The sequence below is a fragment of the Mus caroli genome, unplaced genomic scaffold, assembly GCF_978045245.1.
Source record: "Mus caroli unplaced genomic scaffold, Mus_caroli_1 scaffold_10, whole genome shotgun sequence".
NCBI classification, from domain to species: Eukaryota; Metazoa; Chordata; class Mammalia; order Rodentia; family Muridae; genus Mus; species Mus caroli.
Window position 1 is genome coordinate 19,886,995 of NW_028227265.1, and position 18,160 is coordinate 19,905,154.

At 48.6% G+C, this 18,160-nt stretch overlaps 1 protein-coding gene across 3 annotated transcripts; it reads left to right on the plus strand.

The window, feature by feature from the left end:
- Positions 1–1,041: 1,041 nt before the first annotated feature.
- On the plus strand, positions 1,042–15,344 carry Dhodh (dihydroorotate dehydrogenase (quinone)). Of its 3 annotated transcripts, none has more exons than XM_085843595.1 (10): positions 1,042–1,375; positions 3,342–3,554; positions 5,867–6,066; positions 7,865–7,947; positions 11,746–11,933; positions 12,222–12,335; positions 12,880–13,033; positions 13,170–13,329; positions 13,818–13,901; positions 14,499–15,344. In XM_085843595.1, exons 1-9 carry the CDS (start codon positions 1,355–1,357, stop codon positions 13,870–13,872), a joined length of 1,188 nt encoding a protein of 395 aa, XP_085699721.1. In that variant the 5' UTR covers positions 1,042–1,354; the 3' UTR covers positions 13,873–13,901; positions 14,499–15,344. The 3 variants fall into 3 exon arrangements, with proteins under 3 accessions (XP_085699721.1, XP_021025764.1, XP_021025763.1); XM_021170105.3 differs by having other exon boundaries at positions 14,503–15,344; XM_021170104.2 differs by lacking the exon at positions 14,499–15,344 and having other exon boundaries at positions 13,818–14,199.
- The last annotated feature ends 2,816 nt before the right edge of the window (positions 15,345–18,160 follow it).

Genomic DNA, 18,160 nt, shown 5'->3' on the forward strand with positions numbered 1-18,160 from the left:
ATTCAACCATTAGAAAGAAGAAAATGAGGTAATTTACAGGAAAATGTATGGGACTGGAGATCATGTTACATGAAGCAAGCCAACCTCAGACTGCTAAATATGCTTTTTTTCTCATTTGCAGGATACAGACCTTAAAAGGACTTATTTTTATAAGTTATGTGTACACACACACACATCTACCTGTTGGTATGGGAAAACCAGTACAGTGCCCCAGAAGAAATGTGATCCTGGAGTTACAGACAGTTGTGAGCTACCTGATGTGGGTGCTGGAAACAGAACTTGGGTCCTCGCCAAGAACATCAAGTGCTAACAGCTGAGCTATCTCTCCAGCCTCCGGTAACCTGACCCAAATTATGACCTAAAGTGGGGAAGTATTATTCCAGAAAAGGAAGGGGACCAGAGGGAAGGGGGACAATAGGAGACAAACATAAGGTTAAGGGTCAGAGTGGGTACTTGAGAGAGGGCTCGACAGTTAAGAGCGCTGACTTCTCCGAGTACGTGGGTCCAATCATCTGTAACTACCGTTCCAGAGGATTCAATGCCCTCCTCTGGCCTCTGTAAACGCTTGGCACAGAGGCACTTGAGTGCTGAGGCAGGATTGTTTTTTTAGAAAAACCTGGCCTACACCATAAGATTATCTTAAAAATAAAACCATATTTACTTATCAACACAGCAGAGCTTACTTTTAAAATCAGTGGGTAAATTTTTCTGTGTTTGCATGAGTGTACTTTTTTTTCTTCTCCCTACAAGAGACAGAGTTTCTCCATGTAGTCTAGGCTCTCCTGGAACTCATTCTGTAGATCAGGTTGGCCTCAAACTCACAGAGACCTGCTTGCCTTTGCCTGCCAAGCGCTGGGATTAAAGGCCGGCGCCACCACTGCCCTGATAAAACAGAATTCTTAGGATTTCTGTTTCAGAAAGGGGGCTATGAAAGCCATACCGCAGCACCGGCATAAAGACAACCGTGCGGAACCTTCGGGCTGCATCGCCCTTTGTTTCCTTCCCAGGGACAGGGAAGCATTAGGGTTGTGCGCACTACCGGGCGCTGGGGTTGGTCTGCAGATTTCGGAAGCGTCTGCTCCCCACTCGAGGCTTCCGGAAGCCTCCTCCTCACGGTTGCACCGAAGGAAGGGTGCGCGACTTCAGAGCAGCGTCCCTTAGGAGGCGCGACAGCGACAAGACAGAAAGTGGGCACGTCCGGCCACGGAGCCTGGCTCCTGGCAGAGCGTACGCGTTCGGCCGTCCAATCAACGTCTAGGGGCGGGCCGGCTGGTGGGGCCTGGGAGATAGGTGGAGCCGAGCCCACATTCTCCAATGGGATGCAGGCAGAGGCGGGCTTAGTGGCAGAAGGAGCATGGCGTGGAGACAGATGAGAGTGAGTCCTGCGCGGGGAGGCCCACTCGTGGTGTGGATAACCGGCAGGGAGGAGGATGAGGCTGGGAAACTGAAAGGCTGGGACCCTTGAAATGTGGCCTGAGCGTGCACAGCTAAGGGCATGCAAAAAGCAAGCGTGTGTGGGCAGAGGCTAGGCTGAGCCTGAGAGATCGCGGGCATTTTTCTTTTTTTAAAATTGAGCTAAGTATCGGGCCTTTGTGAGGGCATGATCGCCTACGCTCCAAGGAGGGATGAAATAAGACATAAGGCCACCCTTCTAGATCAAGTGTGGTCAGAATGGAAGTTCCATGCGAAGAGTTCTTAGTTGTGACCCTGGTCTGGAAAAAGGGCTCAGAGCTTGATGCTTGACTCTTGAGGAATTTCTGCAAGCTCCCGGAGGAGGGAGAATGAATACTTGGTTTGTGTTGCAGGCAAATCTGATCATATCTGCTACTTCCTTGTTTAGTGGACAAATCCCATTTAAAAAAAAAAGTGTAGGCGCGCTTGTACGTGCGTGTGTGAACGTGCAGGTACCCTCTAAGACAAGAGGGTTTTGGATCCCATAGAGTTCCAGTTGTGAGCCGCCTGACATGGGAGCTGGAACCGAACTCAGTTCCTCTGGCAGAGCAGCAAGTGAACTTAAACCAAATCTGTTAGCCAAATGTTGGCTGATACCTCTCTTTTTCTCCTGCTTCATTTAAAGCAGTGTTTTCTTTTTAGTTCCAAGCAGCCGTCTATCCCTCCCCCATGCCTTGGCCCGTCTCATTGGCCTCATCCACCTAGAGATTTCTTCTCCAGCTGCTACCTCCTCTTTAGCTTGTGTCTAACCTTTGAAAGTCAGCTTTTACTTGCTTCCTCAAGATCCTTCCATGATTTATCCCTTCGTGTCACTTGCCATGGCTTTATGTTTACATGGCCATTAGTTTGTCTCGTGGATTGCACTCTCCTGAAGAACAGGTTTGCTTGCCTTTGGTGAAGGATCGAATGAGTGCATTAGCCACGTAGCATCTGGCAGTGACAGTTATCGAAAAGCATATCAAAGCACTTTTGAACTGGGTTGTGGTTCTCTACTTAACAAGACTGAAGCTATGTTTATATTGCAACCGCTTTTATATTATACTCATATGACATTTTAGGCTGGTAACCTTTCTGGGTATAATTTTAAAGTGTAAACAAACACCATGTTCTTACCACAGTATGAAGGAGAAATGAAAACATGCGCTTTAGTATGTAGAAGTCAGAGCACCACTCACCCCTATAGATGGTCAAATGTTTAAGCCTCTCCTTAGAAATGATTGCCACAGGTGTGCACTGGTTTACAAGCAGAGCATCATACTCTCTGGTGAGGCTGTAGAGATGATGACTTATTCTTGGTACTGTTGTGTAAGCTGTACAGTTGTCCTTCAATTACAAGGTGCCATTATTCCTGGAAAGTATTCATGTATATGTAAAATCCCGTGGGAGGTAGTTGGTGTTTGAGATGAACTATATATAGCTTGTCCCTTGGCTCAGATAGTAGGAAGTTTTTGTTAAAACCTACATAAATATCAGTAGCAAAGTTTAAACATCATACAGTATACAGGGAAATTAGTGTGTTGGCTTTAAGCAAGGAAGAATACTGACAGGGCTGATTTTTCTACACCTAGTCTATTAGTATTGTTCCTTCATTAACTAAAATTTTTCCCATATGGCCTCTAGGGGGCAGTACTGCCTGCCTTGAAAATCCCCTGGCAGCCTTGAATAAATTCAGGGCTAGAACCTGTGAGAGCGTGTTAGTACAGCCTCTACAAAGACTGGTGTGTGTGTGTGGGGGGGGGGGGGCAGGAAATGAAGGGGTCAGTGTAAGCAGAGAAGGGCTTTCGCTTCGTGTAGATGTTATGTCCTCTTTGTAGGTGTGAAGGGCTAGGAAGGGTGTTGCGTTCCATCCTGATAGGGGTTCCCATGGGCCCTTTCTTTTCCCCCACTAGAAGCGGGCCCTGGATGCAGCCATCATCCTTGGGGGTGGAGGACTTCTCTTCACCTCTTACCTGACAGCCACGGGGGACGACCATTTCTATGCTGAGTACCTGATGCCGGCTCTGCAGAGGCTGCTTGATCCAGAGTCAGCGCACCGGCTAGCTGTTCGAGTCATCTCCCTGGGGCTCCTTCCTCGAGCTACATTTCAGGACTCCAACATGCTGGTAGGTGCCCCTGGATCACCCTGTGTTACATTTAGGTGCCCGGGGGAGGTCACGCACTTCAGCACTTGTATAACATCTCTGCTGCGACTGTGCTTTTGAAAACCAGAGCTACAGGCTCACAAGCAGCTGGAATCTGGAGCCCAGACTGAGAAAGCATCTTTTATTATGTGTTACACCCTGAACATGCAGAACAGCTCTTAGGTATAGGTCTTTAATCCTCACAATTGTTCTCTGAGATAGGTCCTATTCTTGTCTCTATCTGCAGATCAGGAAAACCATTGTGCAGACTAAGTAAGTGACTTGCCCAAAGTCACATAGCTAGTATGTGGCAGGACTGGGATTCAAGCCCATGGAGTCTAACTGCAGTGTCCAACCTTGGCCACTATCCTGCCTTGCTGAGATCCTGGGCCTGAGCAGGGACATCTTCTGGAGTCATTAAACAGCTAATGGGTGCAGGGGGACAGTGTTGGTAGGGAAGGGCTGTCACTTGTAGATATTATGTCATCTGTCTAGGAGGATGTGAAGGCTTGGTAGGGAGGGTGCTAGAACCTGACCTGATGGGTCAGAGTCAGGCCCTGGATGTTGTGTCATTCTCGGGGGGTTGAGGTCTTAAGTCCTAGACAACCACCTGCCCCAGCCACATTCAGCCCCCAGCTCATTCCTCTGGCCCACCTGGACCATTGCTGCAGCGTGGTCAGGTTACTGCAGGGGACTTCAGGGAAAGCACACACCTCCCAACATCTGCAATTCTAAGGGACTTCCTACCAAATGGGAGACAGAAGTGATTTGTTTTTTTCTTTTTTCTTTTTTTTTCTTTTTCTGTTTTTTCCAAGGCAGGGTTTCTCTGTGTAGCCCTGGCTGTCCTGGAACTCACTTTGTAGACCAGGCTGGCCTCGAACTCAGAAATTCGCCTGCCTCTGCCTCCCGAGTGCTGGGATTAAAGGCGTGTGCCACCACACCTGGCTAACAGCAGTGATTTGAACTCGGGAACCCAGCAAAATGCCGGGCAGGCCTCTCTGGGTAAAGTGTCACTGTTGAGAATCTAGGGCCCTTTGCTGCATATGTTTCCTTTCCATCCCTGAGGGTCCTTCTCATCCCACAGCAGACAGTCTCCTGCAGCTGCACAGTTTTACCTCAAACACTAAAGGGGATTTTGTAGGATCAGAAAGACCATTTCTCTCTTAAAGCCTTCCTCACCTCAAACTGAGTTTGACAGCCTTGGAACCAGGGTGAAGGGGGGCCAGAAGGAGGCGAGGACAGGCCTGGGTGACAGGCTGTGACAGAGCCAGTGTGCCTCTTCCACGGTTTCTCTGAATGCCACCTTTTTTCTTTTGAGTTGGGTTCATGTTGTCCAGGTTGGGCTCAAGCTTGTGGGCTCAAATGATTTCTGAGCCTCACTTCCCGAGTGAGTGACTGGGACCATATGGTATGTCCCACTCTATTCCCAGAGGCCCTACACCTCCACAGCAGGGCTGGCTGACCCTCTTAGCCCACCTCTTAGTTCCTTGCTTCTTCCTAACTCCTCAGTTCTCTTTTGAGAGTGGACTCTCCTGGGACGGTGCAGGGGCTTTTGAGACGCTTGGCTGCCCTGGCCTCCTGCTTGACCAGTTTAACCATGGTCTCAGAGAGGCTTGGCGACGCCCAGGCTCAGTCATGCGCCAGGGTTGAGGACAACTACCCTCAAGGAGGGCCCGTTACAGTGGCACCTCCTGCCTCGAGGTTCTGCCGTGCTGTGAGCACACTTAATTTTCCCCATGGTCTTTCTCATCTCCTGCTTTCAGGGCCGTTGTGGCTTCTCCCCTGGAAACAATTCCCTCACCTTTAGGAGCTCACTGCAGCCAGCACCAGCGTCTGCTGATGTCTTCTCTCCAACTCTCTATGGTGCCCATGGGCTGGCTTTTTGGTGGTTGTGGAGGAAGGGTCAACTGGGGCTTGTGTGATAGGCTGGTTATAGGCTTTGCTGCATGGTACCCATTGGTGGCATGACCCAAAGGCTGTCACCAACGACCCCTTCTCCTGCCCAGGTTGAGCAGATAAGAAGCTGCAATTGTACAAGATAGCTCCTGTCTCCTGTTTACTTGTGGTGGGACACTGCCTCTCACCCAGCCTTGAGACCTCATGGTGTTAGACTCCAGCAGGCACCAGAACACCTGCAGAACCCCTCAGAGTGTCCTTCCCCCAGAAGATCCTTATTCTGGGGGACCAGAGATGCTTAGCAAGCTCCAGGGGGATTCTGATATGGGACGCCGGGAACCCTGCTGTGAGACCACTTGGTGTAGCCTTGTGTATCTCTGACTTTGTCTCCTTCCCAGGAAGTGAGAGTCCTGGGCCATAAATTCCGAAATCCAGTAGGGATTGCTGCAGGATTTGACAAGCATGGGGAAGCTGTGGACGGACTCTATAAGCTGGGCTTTGGTTTTGTTGAGGTGGGAAGTGTGACTCCCCAGCCTCAGGAAGGAAACCCCAGGCCCCGAGTATTCCGTCTCCCCGAGGACCAAGCTGTCATTAACAGGTAGGTGGGGCTCAGCATCACAGAGCTATCTTCTCCTCTGCTGGGATCTCTGATGGAAGACCTGCCTTGTGTTTTTCTCATATGACAGAGCAGTGGTTCTCACCCTTCCTAATGCTGCGACCCTCTAATACAGTTCCTCGTGTTCTGGTGACCCCTCTCCCCCAACCATAAAGTTATCTTTCATTGCTATTTCATAACTGTAGTTTTGCTACTGTTATGAATGTGAATATCTGATAGGCAGTTATGGAACCCCTGTGGAAGAGGTTGTGACCACAGGTTGGGAATGCCTGTGCTAGGTGGGTATTCTGTCACTGAATATTCAGGAGTTAGGAAAAAGCAAGGAACTAAAGAGGTAGGTAGAGTGGACTAAGAGGATCAGCCGGCCCTGCTGTGTACCAGGCAGAGATCTCAGCCCAGCTGTGGGACACAGAGGTGATGGTTTTCCCAGGTGCTCTGAGGGTTGGCGCTGCTCATGGAGAGCGGCCTGGGAAGATGAGGGCCAGCAGACTTTACAGTGTGTGCTTAAAACACTGTTGCCCCATTGACTTTGTCTGGTGCTGGCCTATAGAAATATAATGATTGCACGTATAATTTAAAATAATCTAATGACTACATTAAAAACTGGAAAAGGAAGCGAACTCGGTAATATATTTATAATCATTACAATTTAATTATAAACAATTTGTTCTAAAGTCATTTTAACATGCTGCCAATGCAAAAATCATTGGCTAACAATTCTCCTGGTTTTCTTTCTTCTTTCTTTCGGCTTTGGCACTCCCTGGGTTGGCGGGCACATGCTGTCAGCAGCCCTGGTATGCACAGGCCACCCTGGCTTTCAATGAACAGGGTTGTAGTGTTCAAAGTGTATGGCTGCTCTTAGGAGGAGGAGTCCTGCTAGCTGGATAAAGCCTTGCCTTTGTTCTGTGCACTCAGTAAAAGCACAGAGGGAAGGAAGGCCTTTCTACCTTTTGCTAAGGGATTTTTAGAGAGACTCCTTGTGGGGCTTTGGCTGGCGTGTGGCTGTGCTTCCTACTTGTTTCCAGAAACTTCCCTACAAGTCATCGATCTTTCTGTTGCATTACAGGCAGGGACCGATGTCTTTGGGAATGGCCAGGCAACATACATGTGTTTCTGATTGGCCGTTACAGGTGACTTCTGGTCTCAGGGCAGTGGTACTCAGTAGAGTCTTGTGGGACAGGGAGTGGCGAGGGATAGGCGCCTGTGTTCTCTGGCCCTTGTACACTTTACCTTCTTGCTCACGTATGTGATATGTGTTTGGTATGGGCATGCTGAAGGGATGGGTGAGTATTTACTACGTCAGTCAGCAGATCTTCACACCACCATCTATGCTGTTTTCTGGCCATAAGCAATAAAGTGATGTGTCCAGACCCCATTAGTTATCAGTCTCATTGCTGGGACAAAACATCAGTAGAAAGCAGCTTAAAGAAGGGAGGGCTTCTGTGACTCACAGTCTGAGGATACAAGCCGTCCCGGAGGCAGGAGCCTGGGGCAGCGGGTTGCTTTGTGAAAAGCGCTGGTTCCTGAGTCACTTTCTCCTTCCTCAGTTTCGGACGTGAGCCCGTGGGATGGTGGTGCCCATGTTCATGGTGGGACTTCCTGCACCATTAAACCTTCTGGAAACAGTTGCAGACACTCCAGGTGTATTTCCATGGTGATTCTAAATCACATCCAGTTGACAATGAGGAATAACCAGAGGTGACGGCATGGGGTGGTCTCCGAGCCTTTTCTACATTGTCACCCTCTAACCCCACCCCTCTACTGGGTTTATGTGCACCAGGTATGGATTCAACAGCCATGGGCTCTCAGTTGTGGAACACAGGCTACGGGCCAGACAGCAGAAGCAGACCCAGCTCACTACAGGTAAAGTCAGGGGTTGGGGGAGGGTCTTTCTTCCTCTATTTGAAAGAAACATGGGGAAACCATGGGAAGGGCACATGATGCAGCCATAGGGAGAGAGAGAGAGAAAAAAAAAGACCACACAAAGCAACGCAGCCTTCTCCCATTTGGGAATTGTCCAACTTCCACCACAGCCTCAAAGGTCTTAAGTGAATGTCACAGTTCACCAGAAACCGGGTTGTGTCCTAACTTGTGAGCTTGGAGGCGAGCAGAGAGCATGTGTGAGCTAAGATGGGAGCAGGACCTAAGTGCCACCTTCCCACATTCCACCATGATGTCCTTTGGTCCGCTGCATTAACAGTGTGTATTCAGGGAGCGCTAAAGTAGGAAGTAGGGTTGTCACTCTCCAGACATCCTCTGGACTCACGTTCCAAACAGCCTTCACTTTCGATGGCTTTTCATGGGGATGCTCCAGTCTGTTCTCTGTGGTCTACTTTGTTCCCCGAGGTGCATTCTGAGGTGGAAGTCCTGGGTGGCGGCAGCCTGCCCATGGCTCCCCAAGTGTCTTCTCGAATCCACAGAGACTTTTCTCTTTTGCCTCTGAAATATCTTTCAGGAGATCTTAGTTATCATCTGATGTCCTCATAATGTGATGAGGAAGCCGAGGACCTCTGCAGTTATTTGAGGAGCTAAGGGAGAAGGGGCTGAAGTGTTTGGCAGGTTCAGGTGGGGGTTACAGGAAATGACAGTGTTTAAACCCCCCTGGCTTTGATAGAACCAGATCCTGCCAGCTCTGCAGAGCCTTGAAAGTCTTAACATGATGTTCGCGGTTTGTCCTCTTCTGCCTCCTGCCTCGTTTCTTCTTTTTAATACCCGTAGTGCTGTCTGTGCCTGTAGTGCTGTGTGTGCTAGCTTTACTGCCCATTTCCCCATGTCCACCCTTCACCCTCAGTCAGTGCCCTCACATTCACTGGAGTGAGGCCAAGTCCTATGCCCGTGCCCTGCCTGTTGCTGGCAGCTAGCAGCCTCTAGAAGCCCTTTGCTGGTACCATGCCTAGGAACAGGACAGAGGTCGATAGAAGAGACGGTGCTCTGTGAAGAGTACTTCAGCATCCTGTCAGTGTGGACAGGTGACCACGAGTGAAAGGTCTGGTTATCTTAATCCAGTTCACTCATGCTAAAGCTACATGTGATCTTGGCTTGCTGGATGCCAAACCTGAGAAACGTCAAGACCTTGTTTGTATAGATTAGTCAAATCCCTTTCCCAGCCCAGTTAGGAAATAAGTTACACAAATCTTACTTTGAAGATGATGACCAAGAAGGTGAAGGGCTGTGGGAAGGTATCTGCCCTCCCCCCCCCCACCTTCATCTCAATTTTGTTAATTTGGATATTCTCTCTCTTTTAGTTAGTTTGGATAAAGGTTTGTCAGTCCTGTGATTTTTCTCAATGAAACAACTCTTTGTCTCACTGATTCTTTGTATTGCTTTTGTTTGTTTCTATTTCATTGATTTCAACCCTGAGTTTGATTCCTTTTTTTTTTTGTTCTAGAGCTTTCAGGTGTGTTGTTAAGTATGAGAGCTACATTTTTTTTTAATGTAGGCACTTTGTGCTTCTTAGAACACCCTGCATTGTGTCCTATAAGTTTGACTATGTTGTATTTTTTCATTCAATTCTAAGATGCTTTAAATTTTTGTCTTCAGTAGTAAATTCTTCATTTAGTGGAGAGTTGTTGGGTTTCCATGGGTTTGTCGGCTTTCTTTTGTTTTCTGATGTTGCTATCTAGCTTTAATCTAGGGTGGTTATAGGATATAGGGGGTTTAGTGTTCTTGTTAAGAGACTCGCCTTGTGTCAAGTACGTGGTCAGTTTTAGTGAAAGTCCCATGAGTGAAGATGTATTCTTCTGAGCTTGGATGAGGTGCTCTGTAGATATCGGCTAGGTCCATTTGGTTTTATGATATCAGTGAGCTCCAGCATTTTCCTGTTAGCTTTTGTTTGGATGATCTGCCTCTTGGCAAGAGCGTCTCCCACTGTCAGTGTGTGAGGGTCAGTGTGTGATATAAGCTGTAGCAGTGTTTGATTTATGACCTTGGGCGCCCCTGTGTATGATGCACAGGTGTCAGGAACTGCAGTGTTCTCCTGGAGGACCTTTCCTTTGGTGACTATGTAGTGTCCTTCCCTACCTCTCTATTTATTTATTTTAGTTTGAATTATATTTTGTCGCATCTACACCTGCTTGCTTCCTTGGTCCATCTGCTTGGAATATCTTTTTCCATACTTTTACTCTGAGGGGATGTCTATCCTCGATTTTAAAGTATGTTTCTTGGATGCAGCAGAAGGATGGATCCCGCTTCCTTCTTCCTTCCTTTCTTTCTTCCTTCTTCCCTTCCCTTCCCTTCCCTTCCTTTCTAATTTGTTTATTTCAAGTATGTAAGTACACTGTAGCTGTCTTCAGACACACCAGAAGAGGGATTGGATCCTACTTCAGATGGTTGTGAGCCACCATGTGGTTTCTGGGATTTGAACTCAGGACCTTCAGAAGAGCAGTCAGTGCTCTTAACCGCTGAGCCATCCATCTCTCCAGCCCCCCCAGATCCTGTTTCTTAATTCAGTCTGTTAGTCTGTATCTTTTTATTAGGAAATTGAAGCCATTGATGTTGAGCGGTATCAATGGTCAGCGTTTGCTGCCTCCTGTTGTTTTGTGGGTGTGGTGTGGGTTCCCCCCTTCTTTTGATATGCTGGTCTGTTATTGTTTATTCATGTTTTTTTCTCAGGTGTAGTTAACCTCTTCTGGTTGAAGTTTTCCTTCTAGACTCTTCTATAGAGCTGGATTTGTATATAGATTTAAATTTGGATTTATTGTGTAACACCTTTCTTTCTCCATCTATTGCAATTGAAAGTTCTACAGGGTATAATAGTCTGGGTTCGCATCTGTTGTCTCTTAGTTTATAGAACACCCATCCAGGCCCCTCTGGATTTTAGACTCGCTATTGAAGAGTCAGTTGTTATTCTAATAGGACTATCTGCTTGTATATGTTATCAGTCATTTTCTCTTACAGTTTTTGCTATTCTTTCTTTTTTTCTTTACATTTTGTTTTTTGATTATTATGGGTAGCATGGAACTTATTTTCTGGTCCAATCTACTTGCTCCTTTCTTGTACCATGACAGGCAAGGTAAATTTTCTTCTATGATTTTGTTGAGAATATTTTCTGCACCTTTGACCTGGGTCTTCTCTCCTTTTGCTAGCCCTTATTCATTGATTTGGTCTTTTCATGGTGTCCCAGACTTCTTGGCTTTTTTGTGCCTGGTATTTTTTTTTTTTTTTTTTTTTTTTAAGATTTAACATTTGTTTGACTAAAGGTGTCTATCTCCGAGGCCCTGCATTTGTTTGTTTGTTTGAGTCTGGGTCTCATGTAGCTCACGTTGGCTTTGAACTCGTTATCTTGCTGAGGATGGCCTTGAACTCCTGATTTTTGTGCCATATCCCCTAAGAACTGAGGTTACAAGTGCCCACTCTGCCTAGTTTCCTATAGTTCTTCTGTTGTTTCTAGTGTTTAGGCCTTCTAATTTCTCCATTTAAATTTCAAAAGAGGAAAGGCTCAGTGTGCTTGCACACTTGATAACCACACAGCGTTGATAAGCTAGTCATCAGGGCGCTAGCTGCACCCAGCTTGAGTGGTTCGCCATCTCTGTCATCTGGTTCAACAGCTTGAGTGGTTCGCCATCTCTGTCATCTGGTTCAAGAAGGTTCCGATTTGGGGACTTCCAACCTGTACTTAAAGTTTTTCCTGGTAAACCGTGAGGACGAACTTGGTATTTACAGATGGGCTGCCTCTGGGAATAAACCTGGGGAAGAATAAGACTTCGGTGGATGCTGCTGCAGACTATGTAGAGGGTGTTCGCATCCTGGGCCCCTTGGCTGACTACCTGGTGGTAAACGTGTCCAGTCCCAACACTGCTGGCCTGAGGAGCCTACAGGGGAAGACTGAGCTGCGCCGCCTGCTGTCCAAGGTGTGTCATTACACCACTGCATGCTCCTTTCGCCAGCCTAGCCTCCTCATACCTTTTCAGGACCACTAAGGAGAAGCTGTTCTCCACACCTTCCCCAAGCACTCTCTGATCTCTCACATCCCCAGTCCTAGGCAGTAGGCAGTTAACTGCTATAAAACCACAGGTTAGCCAGAGCAGGCATGTCTCTCCTTCGGATAATTGCTGGTGCCTTAGTTGATTGTATGTAAAATACTGATCTGCACTGCTGGGCTGTGCTCTGAGGTCCCTATCTTTGCCTTGCCAACCTAGGTGCTGCAGGAGAGGGACGCCTTGAAGGGACCTCGGAAGCCAGCGGTGCTGGTGAAGATCGCCCCTGACCTCACGGCCCAGGACAAGGAGGACATTGCCAGCGTGGCCAGAGAGGTTTGAGTCAGGGTGGAGCAGGACATGGGCAGCCTCCATTGTCTATTGCCTACTGGGATAACCCAGAGTGTCCTGGTTGGTGACTCCCTTTCTGTGATGTGGAAGGCTGTCTGTCTGTTTGTCATTGTATAGTTCATTTGGTGGCAAACAGTGAGTTTGAAGAGATGTTTAATGAGTCTGTTTCTTGTTCCTGATGTACAGTCACCCAGAAAGGATGTGCTAGCCTTTCTGCTAGTCTCAGCTGGGACTGGAGCTTTGTCTGAGCCCTTCCCCAGCGAGTCTGAGCATCAGGCCTCTGACTAAGGAGGGAAGTGGGCCCTGCAGTCCTGGACTTAAATCCTGGTTCTTCTTCCTACTGCCTGAGGGCCTCAGATATAATTTGATTCTCCCAGACAGCTTGCTCTCAGGGACCAGCTGTGCTTAGGCACTGTGATGGGCTCGGTGTGAGACAGTTCGTTCTGGTAGATGAGGCCCGTGAGAGTCTTGGTTTCGTTGAGGCCCTCAGGCCCATGCCTTAAGGCTGTTTCTCTGTCTCACACCGTAGCTGGGCATCGACGGACTAATCGTCACAAACACCACAGTGAGTCGCCCCATTGGCCTCCAGGGTGCTCTGCGCTCTGAGACAGGGGGACTGAGTGGAAAGCCACTCCGAGATCTGTCGACCCAGACGATCCGGGAGATGTACGCCCTCACCCAAGGCAAGGCGGCTTCGGATATGTGTGGAGCCCAGGTTCTTCCCGGGTCCTCTGTGTTTGCTGGGGCTGGGGGCTGAGGCCCGACGGAGACCTGAGTCCTTACACCTTCCTTCCTGGTGTTGCTGTGTACTCTCTGCAGGCAGGATTCCCATCATCGGGGTTGGTGGTGTGAGCAGCGGACAGGATGCCTTGGAGAAGATCCAGGCAGGGGCCTCCCTGGTGCAGCTGTACACGGCCCTCACCTTCCTGGGGCCACCAGTCGTGGCCAGGGTCAAGCGTGAGCTGGAGGCACTTCTAAAGTAAGTGGGACTGGATGCAGCTTGAGACAGGGAAGTTAGTCAGAGAGGTTAAATTAGAAAGTGACACTTGTCGTCGGTCTGTTGTGCATCCCCCAAAGGGCTGGAGGGAAACTCTGATGGCAGGGTGGGAAGATTTTCTTTGCTGGACCTTTGACCAAGGACCGACAGTGCCGAGAGAATTCAGAATGAGTCTGAGGCAGTCCTGGTTACCAGGCAAGGCTTGCCACTTTCTCGGGTCCCGGGGGATGGTGGAGTCCTAGCAGAACAAAGCAGGTAATGAATTTACAACGACTCAGGGTCTGGGAGCTGCAGGATATAAAGTTACCTCCCTTCCTGCACAGAAGGCCTGTGTGGACGTTTGTGCAGCTGCCTGGGTGAGGGGAGAGTAGAGGTCCCAGGGTGCGTTGGGTGTGGGACAGTGTAATAAGCAGTGTCCTCACGGAGAGCATGGGCTCCTTGCAGTAACAGGCTGCTGCTTTTCTTTCCAGAGAACGGGGTTTTAACACAGTGACAGACGCCATTGGAGCAGATCACCGCAGGTGACGGTACCAGCCCGAAGCCCCACCCAAAAGGTGACTACCAACTCAAGCAAGCTGCGTGACTGCGTCGTGAGAGGGAGAGCTGTCTCAAAGCATGTCCCTTGAACTGTGGCCTCAATGGACTGCACAAGCCAGTCGTGGGCATCACTAGCTGGTGAAGGAATTCTCTAGTCACCTGAGGAGATCATACATCCCACTGTCTCTAGATCTGAATCTCACTGATTAAATGATTAATTGAATCCTAAATCTCTAGATCTGGTGGCTCAGGATCATAAAGACACTGGCTTCCTGGGAGGAAAAAGCATGGAGAAAATAAAGCCATTTAAACCTGTTTTAAATCCCATCCCTTCTTGGGGGCCGAGTCTCTGCCCTGAGCCTCCGCTCCTGGTCTGTAGGGGCTCCCCAGGACTCTGCCTTTCAGCTGACCTTGGCTTATTTTACATTTCTGACTTTGAGACTACTTCAAATGTAGTCAAAAGTTGCAGGGATGTGTGTCCTTCATTCTGATCCACCAGGGGTCACTTTGTCAAGTGGCTTTTATCCCTCTCTTTCTCTGCAAATAAACACATATGCATAGAACAATGCTAGAATATTATTGTTATTGCTTAAACATTTTTCTTTTCTTTCGAGACAGGGTTTCTTTGTGTAACAACCTTGGCCGTCCTGGAACTTGCTTTGTAGACCAGGCTGACCAGGCTGACCTGGCGCTTACTGCAGCGTGTGCCACCACGCCCAGCAACTGGCTGAAGCCTCTCAAAGACAATGTCACCACGGCTCTCTCTCCCCATGAGTGCCTCGGCACGCTTCTCAAACACACTTTACTGCCTACATTTCAGAATCACCGTGTCTTTTTTAAAAAATTTATTTATTTTATTTATATGGATACACAGACGCTATCTTCAGACACACCAGAAGAGGGCTCAGATCCCATTACAGGTGGTTGTGAGCCACCATGTGGTTGCTGGGATTTGAACTCAGGACCTTCAGAAGAGCAGTCAGTGCTCTTAACCCCTGAGCCATCTCTCCAGCCCCCAATCACTGTGTCTTAGTTAGGGTTTTACTGCTGTGATAAAACCCTATTACCAGAAGCAACTGGGAAGGACAGGGTTTATTTGATCTCAGAGTCCTGGGTCCACCCCATCACTAAGAGGAGTCAGGGCAGGGTCTCAAGCAGGACAGGGATTGATGCTCAGGCCATCCATGGAGGGGTGCTGTCTGCTTGCTTGCTCGTGGCTCCCTCAGACCCAAGACAACTTGCCCAAGGGCAGCACCACCCACAGTGATCAGGGCCCTCCCATATCAATCGTCAGTCAAGAAAGTGCATCGCAGGCTTACCCACAGGTCAATCTGGTGGGGGATTTTGCTCAATGAGGGTCCCTCAGCTGATAATTCTAGCCTGCGTCAAGTTGACCTAAAAACTTGCCGGCACATGATGCGTTATTTTCGAAGATTAAAACACACAGTATTCTCAAATTTGTCCAAGTTCCTCTTTTACTCAAACCTCACTCTGCAGAAGTGATCTCCATTAGCAGAATGTCCCCAGTGCACAGAAGCATCCACAGATGTGTCCACTGTGCTGTGGATAGTCTGCACTTACAGTTGTTCAGCCTTTCATCCAGGGACAGGACGGTCTGTAGTGCCTTCACTGTTGTCAGATGGCGATGTTGCCTCCTGTGAGTCTGGCTGTCTGCCAGTAAGATGTACGCAGCCAGTGCTCTTCTGTGATCGCTTGATGATTTCCAGTATTCAATGTCTCCTAGAGCTGCAGTGGACACCCTTGTCCAGGCTCCCAGGCCCTGCTTGGGAGTTAAGTGGAGCTGGTGCTGAGGGCTGGTCGTGTCTGGTCAGCCCTGGTGAGTCACACTTGGAGAGAGTCAGATGGCTCAGCCATTGATATCCATGATGATCTGCTTCTGAGGTGGGTTCTGTGCCCAGTACTTCTTTGTCCAGTTGCCCATGAAGACCTGAACAGGAGAACATGCCAACCACATAGAAAAGTGGGAGGAGGCAGACAGGCTGTGTAGCAGTCTGGGTATCTAATCTGGAGAGCTCAGTGGATCACTGGTGGTGACATTGTGGGCCTCATGACAGGGCTATCAAGTGTGGGCTCTTTGAGCTGTGTTCTGAGTGGAGAGGGTGGTCAGCCAGAGAAGCTCTGCTGGAAGAGGACCCTGCCGTCTAGCTCTGGGCCTTCTGCCCAGCCTTCTGACTTGGTTAGAGAAGGCTGAACTCTTCACACCTGATGGGGCATCTCCATGTTGTACAATATGAGCTGGTGGAGCTAAGATCACTGCAACTGGCGTATTTTAGGTTTCCAGTCTAGGTCCACCCGAAAGGGCGCTAATGGGTACATCTGAAGGGCTCACCCAGCTGGGGCAGGAGGTCCCCAGCTGACTCACTGTGTCACCGAGGTGGGGGGAGTGACATTATGCTGGCCTGGGAAGAGTTAATTCAGGTCACTGCAGCTCAGTTCCTCCATCAGGACTGCTTTGGATTAAAGATACCTGAGCAACTTTTAAAAGATACCCACAACGTGCCAGGCTAAAGTTATGTTCTTATCAGCTATGGACAGCTGTACAGTTTGTGTGCCTCAGTTTCCAAATGTGTAAAAAGGGGGTAAGGACAGTACCTATCTCAAATGGACTATTGTAGAATCCTTAGAACATCACTTGTTACATCCCAAACCAAGGAACTTTAGCTGCTATTTCTAATATTATTCACCATAAAAGTCTTGTATTAGTATGCCAGGGGAAGAGGGAGCAAGGCTTTTGGGGGATTAAATAACTTTTCAAGGCTGGGTGGTGGTGGCGCACGCCTTTAATCCCAGCACTTGGGAGGCAGAGGCAGGTGGATTTCTGAGTTCAAGGCCAGCCTGGTCTACAAAGTGAGTTCCAGGACAGCCAGGGCTACACAGAGAAACCCTGTCTTGAAAAACAAAAACAAGGCCGGGCGTGGTGGCGCACGCCTTTAATCCCAGCACTTGGGAGGCAGAGGCAGGCGGATTTCTGAGTTCGAGGCCAGCCTGGTCTACAAAGTGAGTTCCAGGACAGCCAAGGCTATACAGAAAAACCCTGTCTCGAAAAACCAAAAAAAAAAAAGAAAAACAAAAACAAAACCAACCAAACAACTTCTCAAAGCACAAGTCCAGAAGAGGCAGGCCCCAGGTTAAAAGCGGGACAACCAGAGCTGACCCTTGGAGCCTATGTTAAGAATCCAGCCGGGTGTCGTATGTGCACTGGTGCTCCTGGAGCTGAGGCAGCAGGGACAAGCAGGTCCCCCGGGGCTCACTGACCACCCAGCTTAGCCTCCTGGAGAGTTCCAGGTCAGTGTGAGGCTGCCTGAAAATAAGAAAAGCAGATAGTGTCCGAGGAACAACATCCAAAGCTGTCCTCTGGCCTCGCATACATTCAAAGAACATGAGCACACATGCGCACTTGAGAGAAGCACTTCCAACCAAGTCTTCTTACTTAAAACTTATTTTTGTTTTTTGCAGTACTTGGGAATCACTCCCAGGGCCTTGAGCATGCTAGGCAAGTGTTCTGCTACTAAGTTACAAGCCTGGTTCTACCACTGCTTAAAAACAAACAACGGAAAGGTACTTCCTCGTCTGATGGGGGAGGCGGTGCTGGCCTCCAGCAGGAGCTTCCTTCAAAGCCTGTTGGTGGCTTTACAATATTGTGTCTGGTTTCTCCAGAGTGGCAGTCTACAAGAGAGCAGACCAAGGTTTTGGGTACCTTATATATAACCCAGGGTTGGAAGTTAAACCGTTACTAAGCCACATTCACTGCAGGGTTGGCAGTTTTAGCCCTAAATAATAGTATGCATAATTAAATATGAAGGACAGATATACTTTTAGCATAGGTCTGTGATACTACATGCAGAATGTATTATTGGAAAGTTCATGGTTCTTTATCTGGAATTCTCATTTAACTGGGCATCCCATATTCTACCTGGCAGTTGTAGTTAACATCAAGCCACTTAATCTAAACCCACCGTTCAAGGGAGGGGGTTAGTTACCATAAGCACATAAGTTCTTGTCTAGCCAAGGCTGACTTAACACTTTTTATGAAGCCCAGGCTGACACTGAAGTTACATCCTCCTACTTACCCCTCAAGGACTGAGGTGACAGTCATGTGACACCACACCCAGCTCTAGGTTCTACTGGTGAGACGGACATTAAAAAGTGGGTGGTTGGGGCTGGTGAGATGGCTCAGCGGATAAGAACACTGCTCTTCCGAAGGTCCTGAGTTCAAGTCCCAGCAACCACATGATGGCTCACAACCACCCGTAAT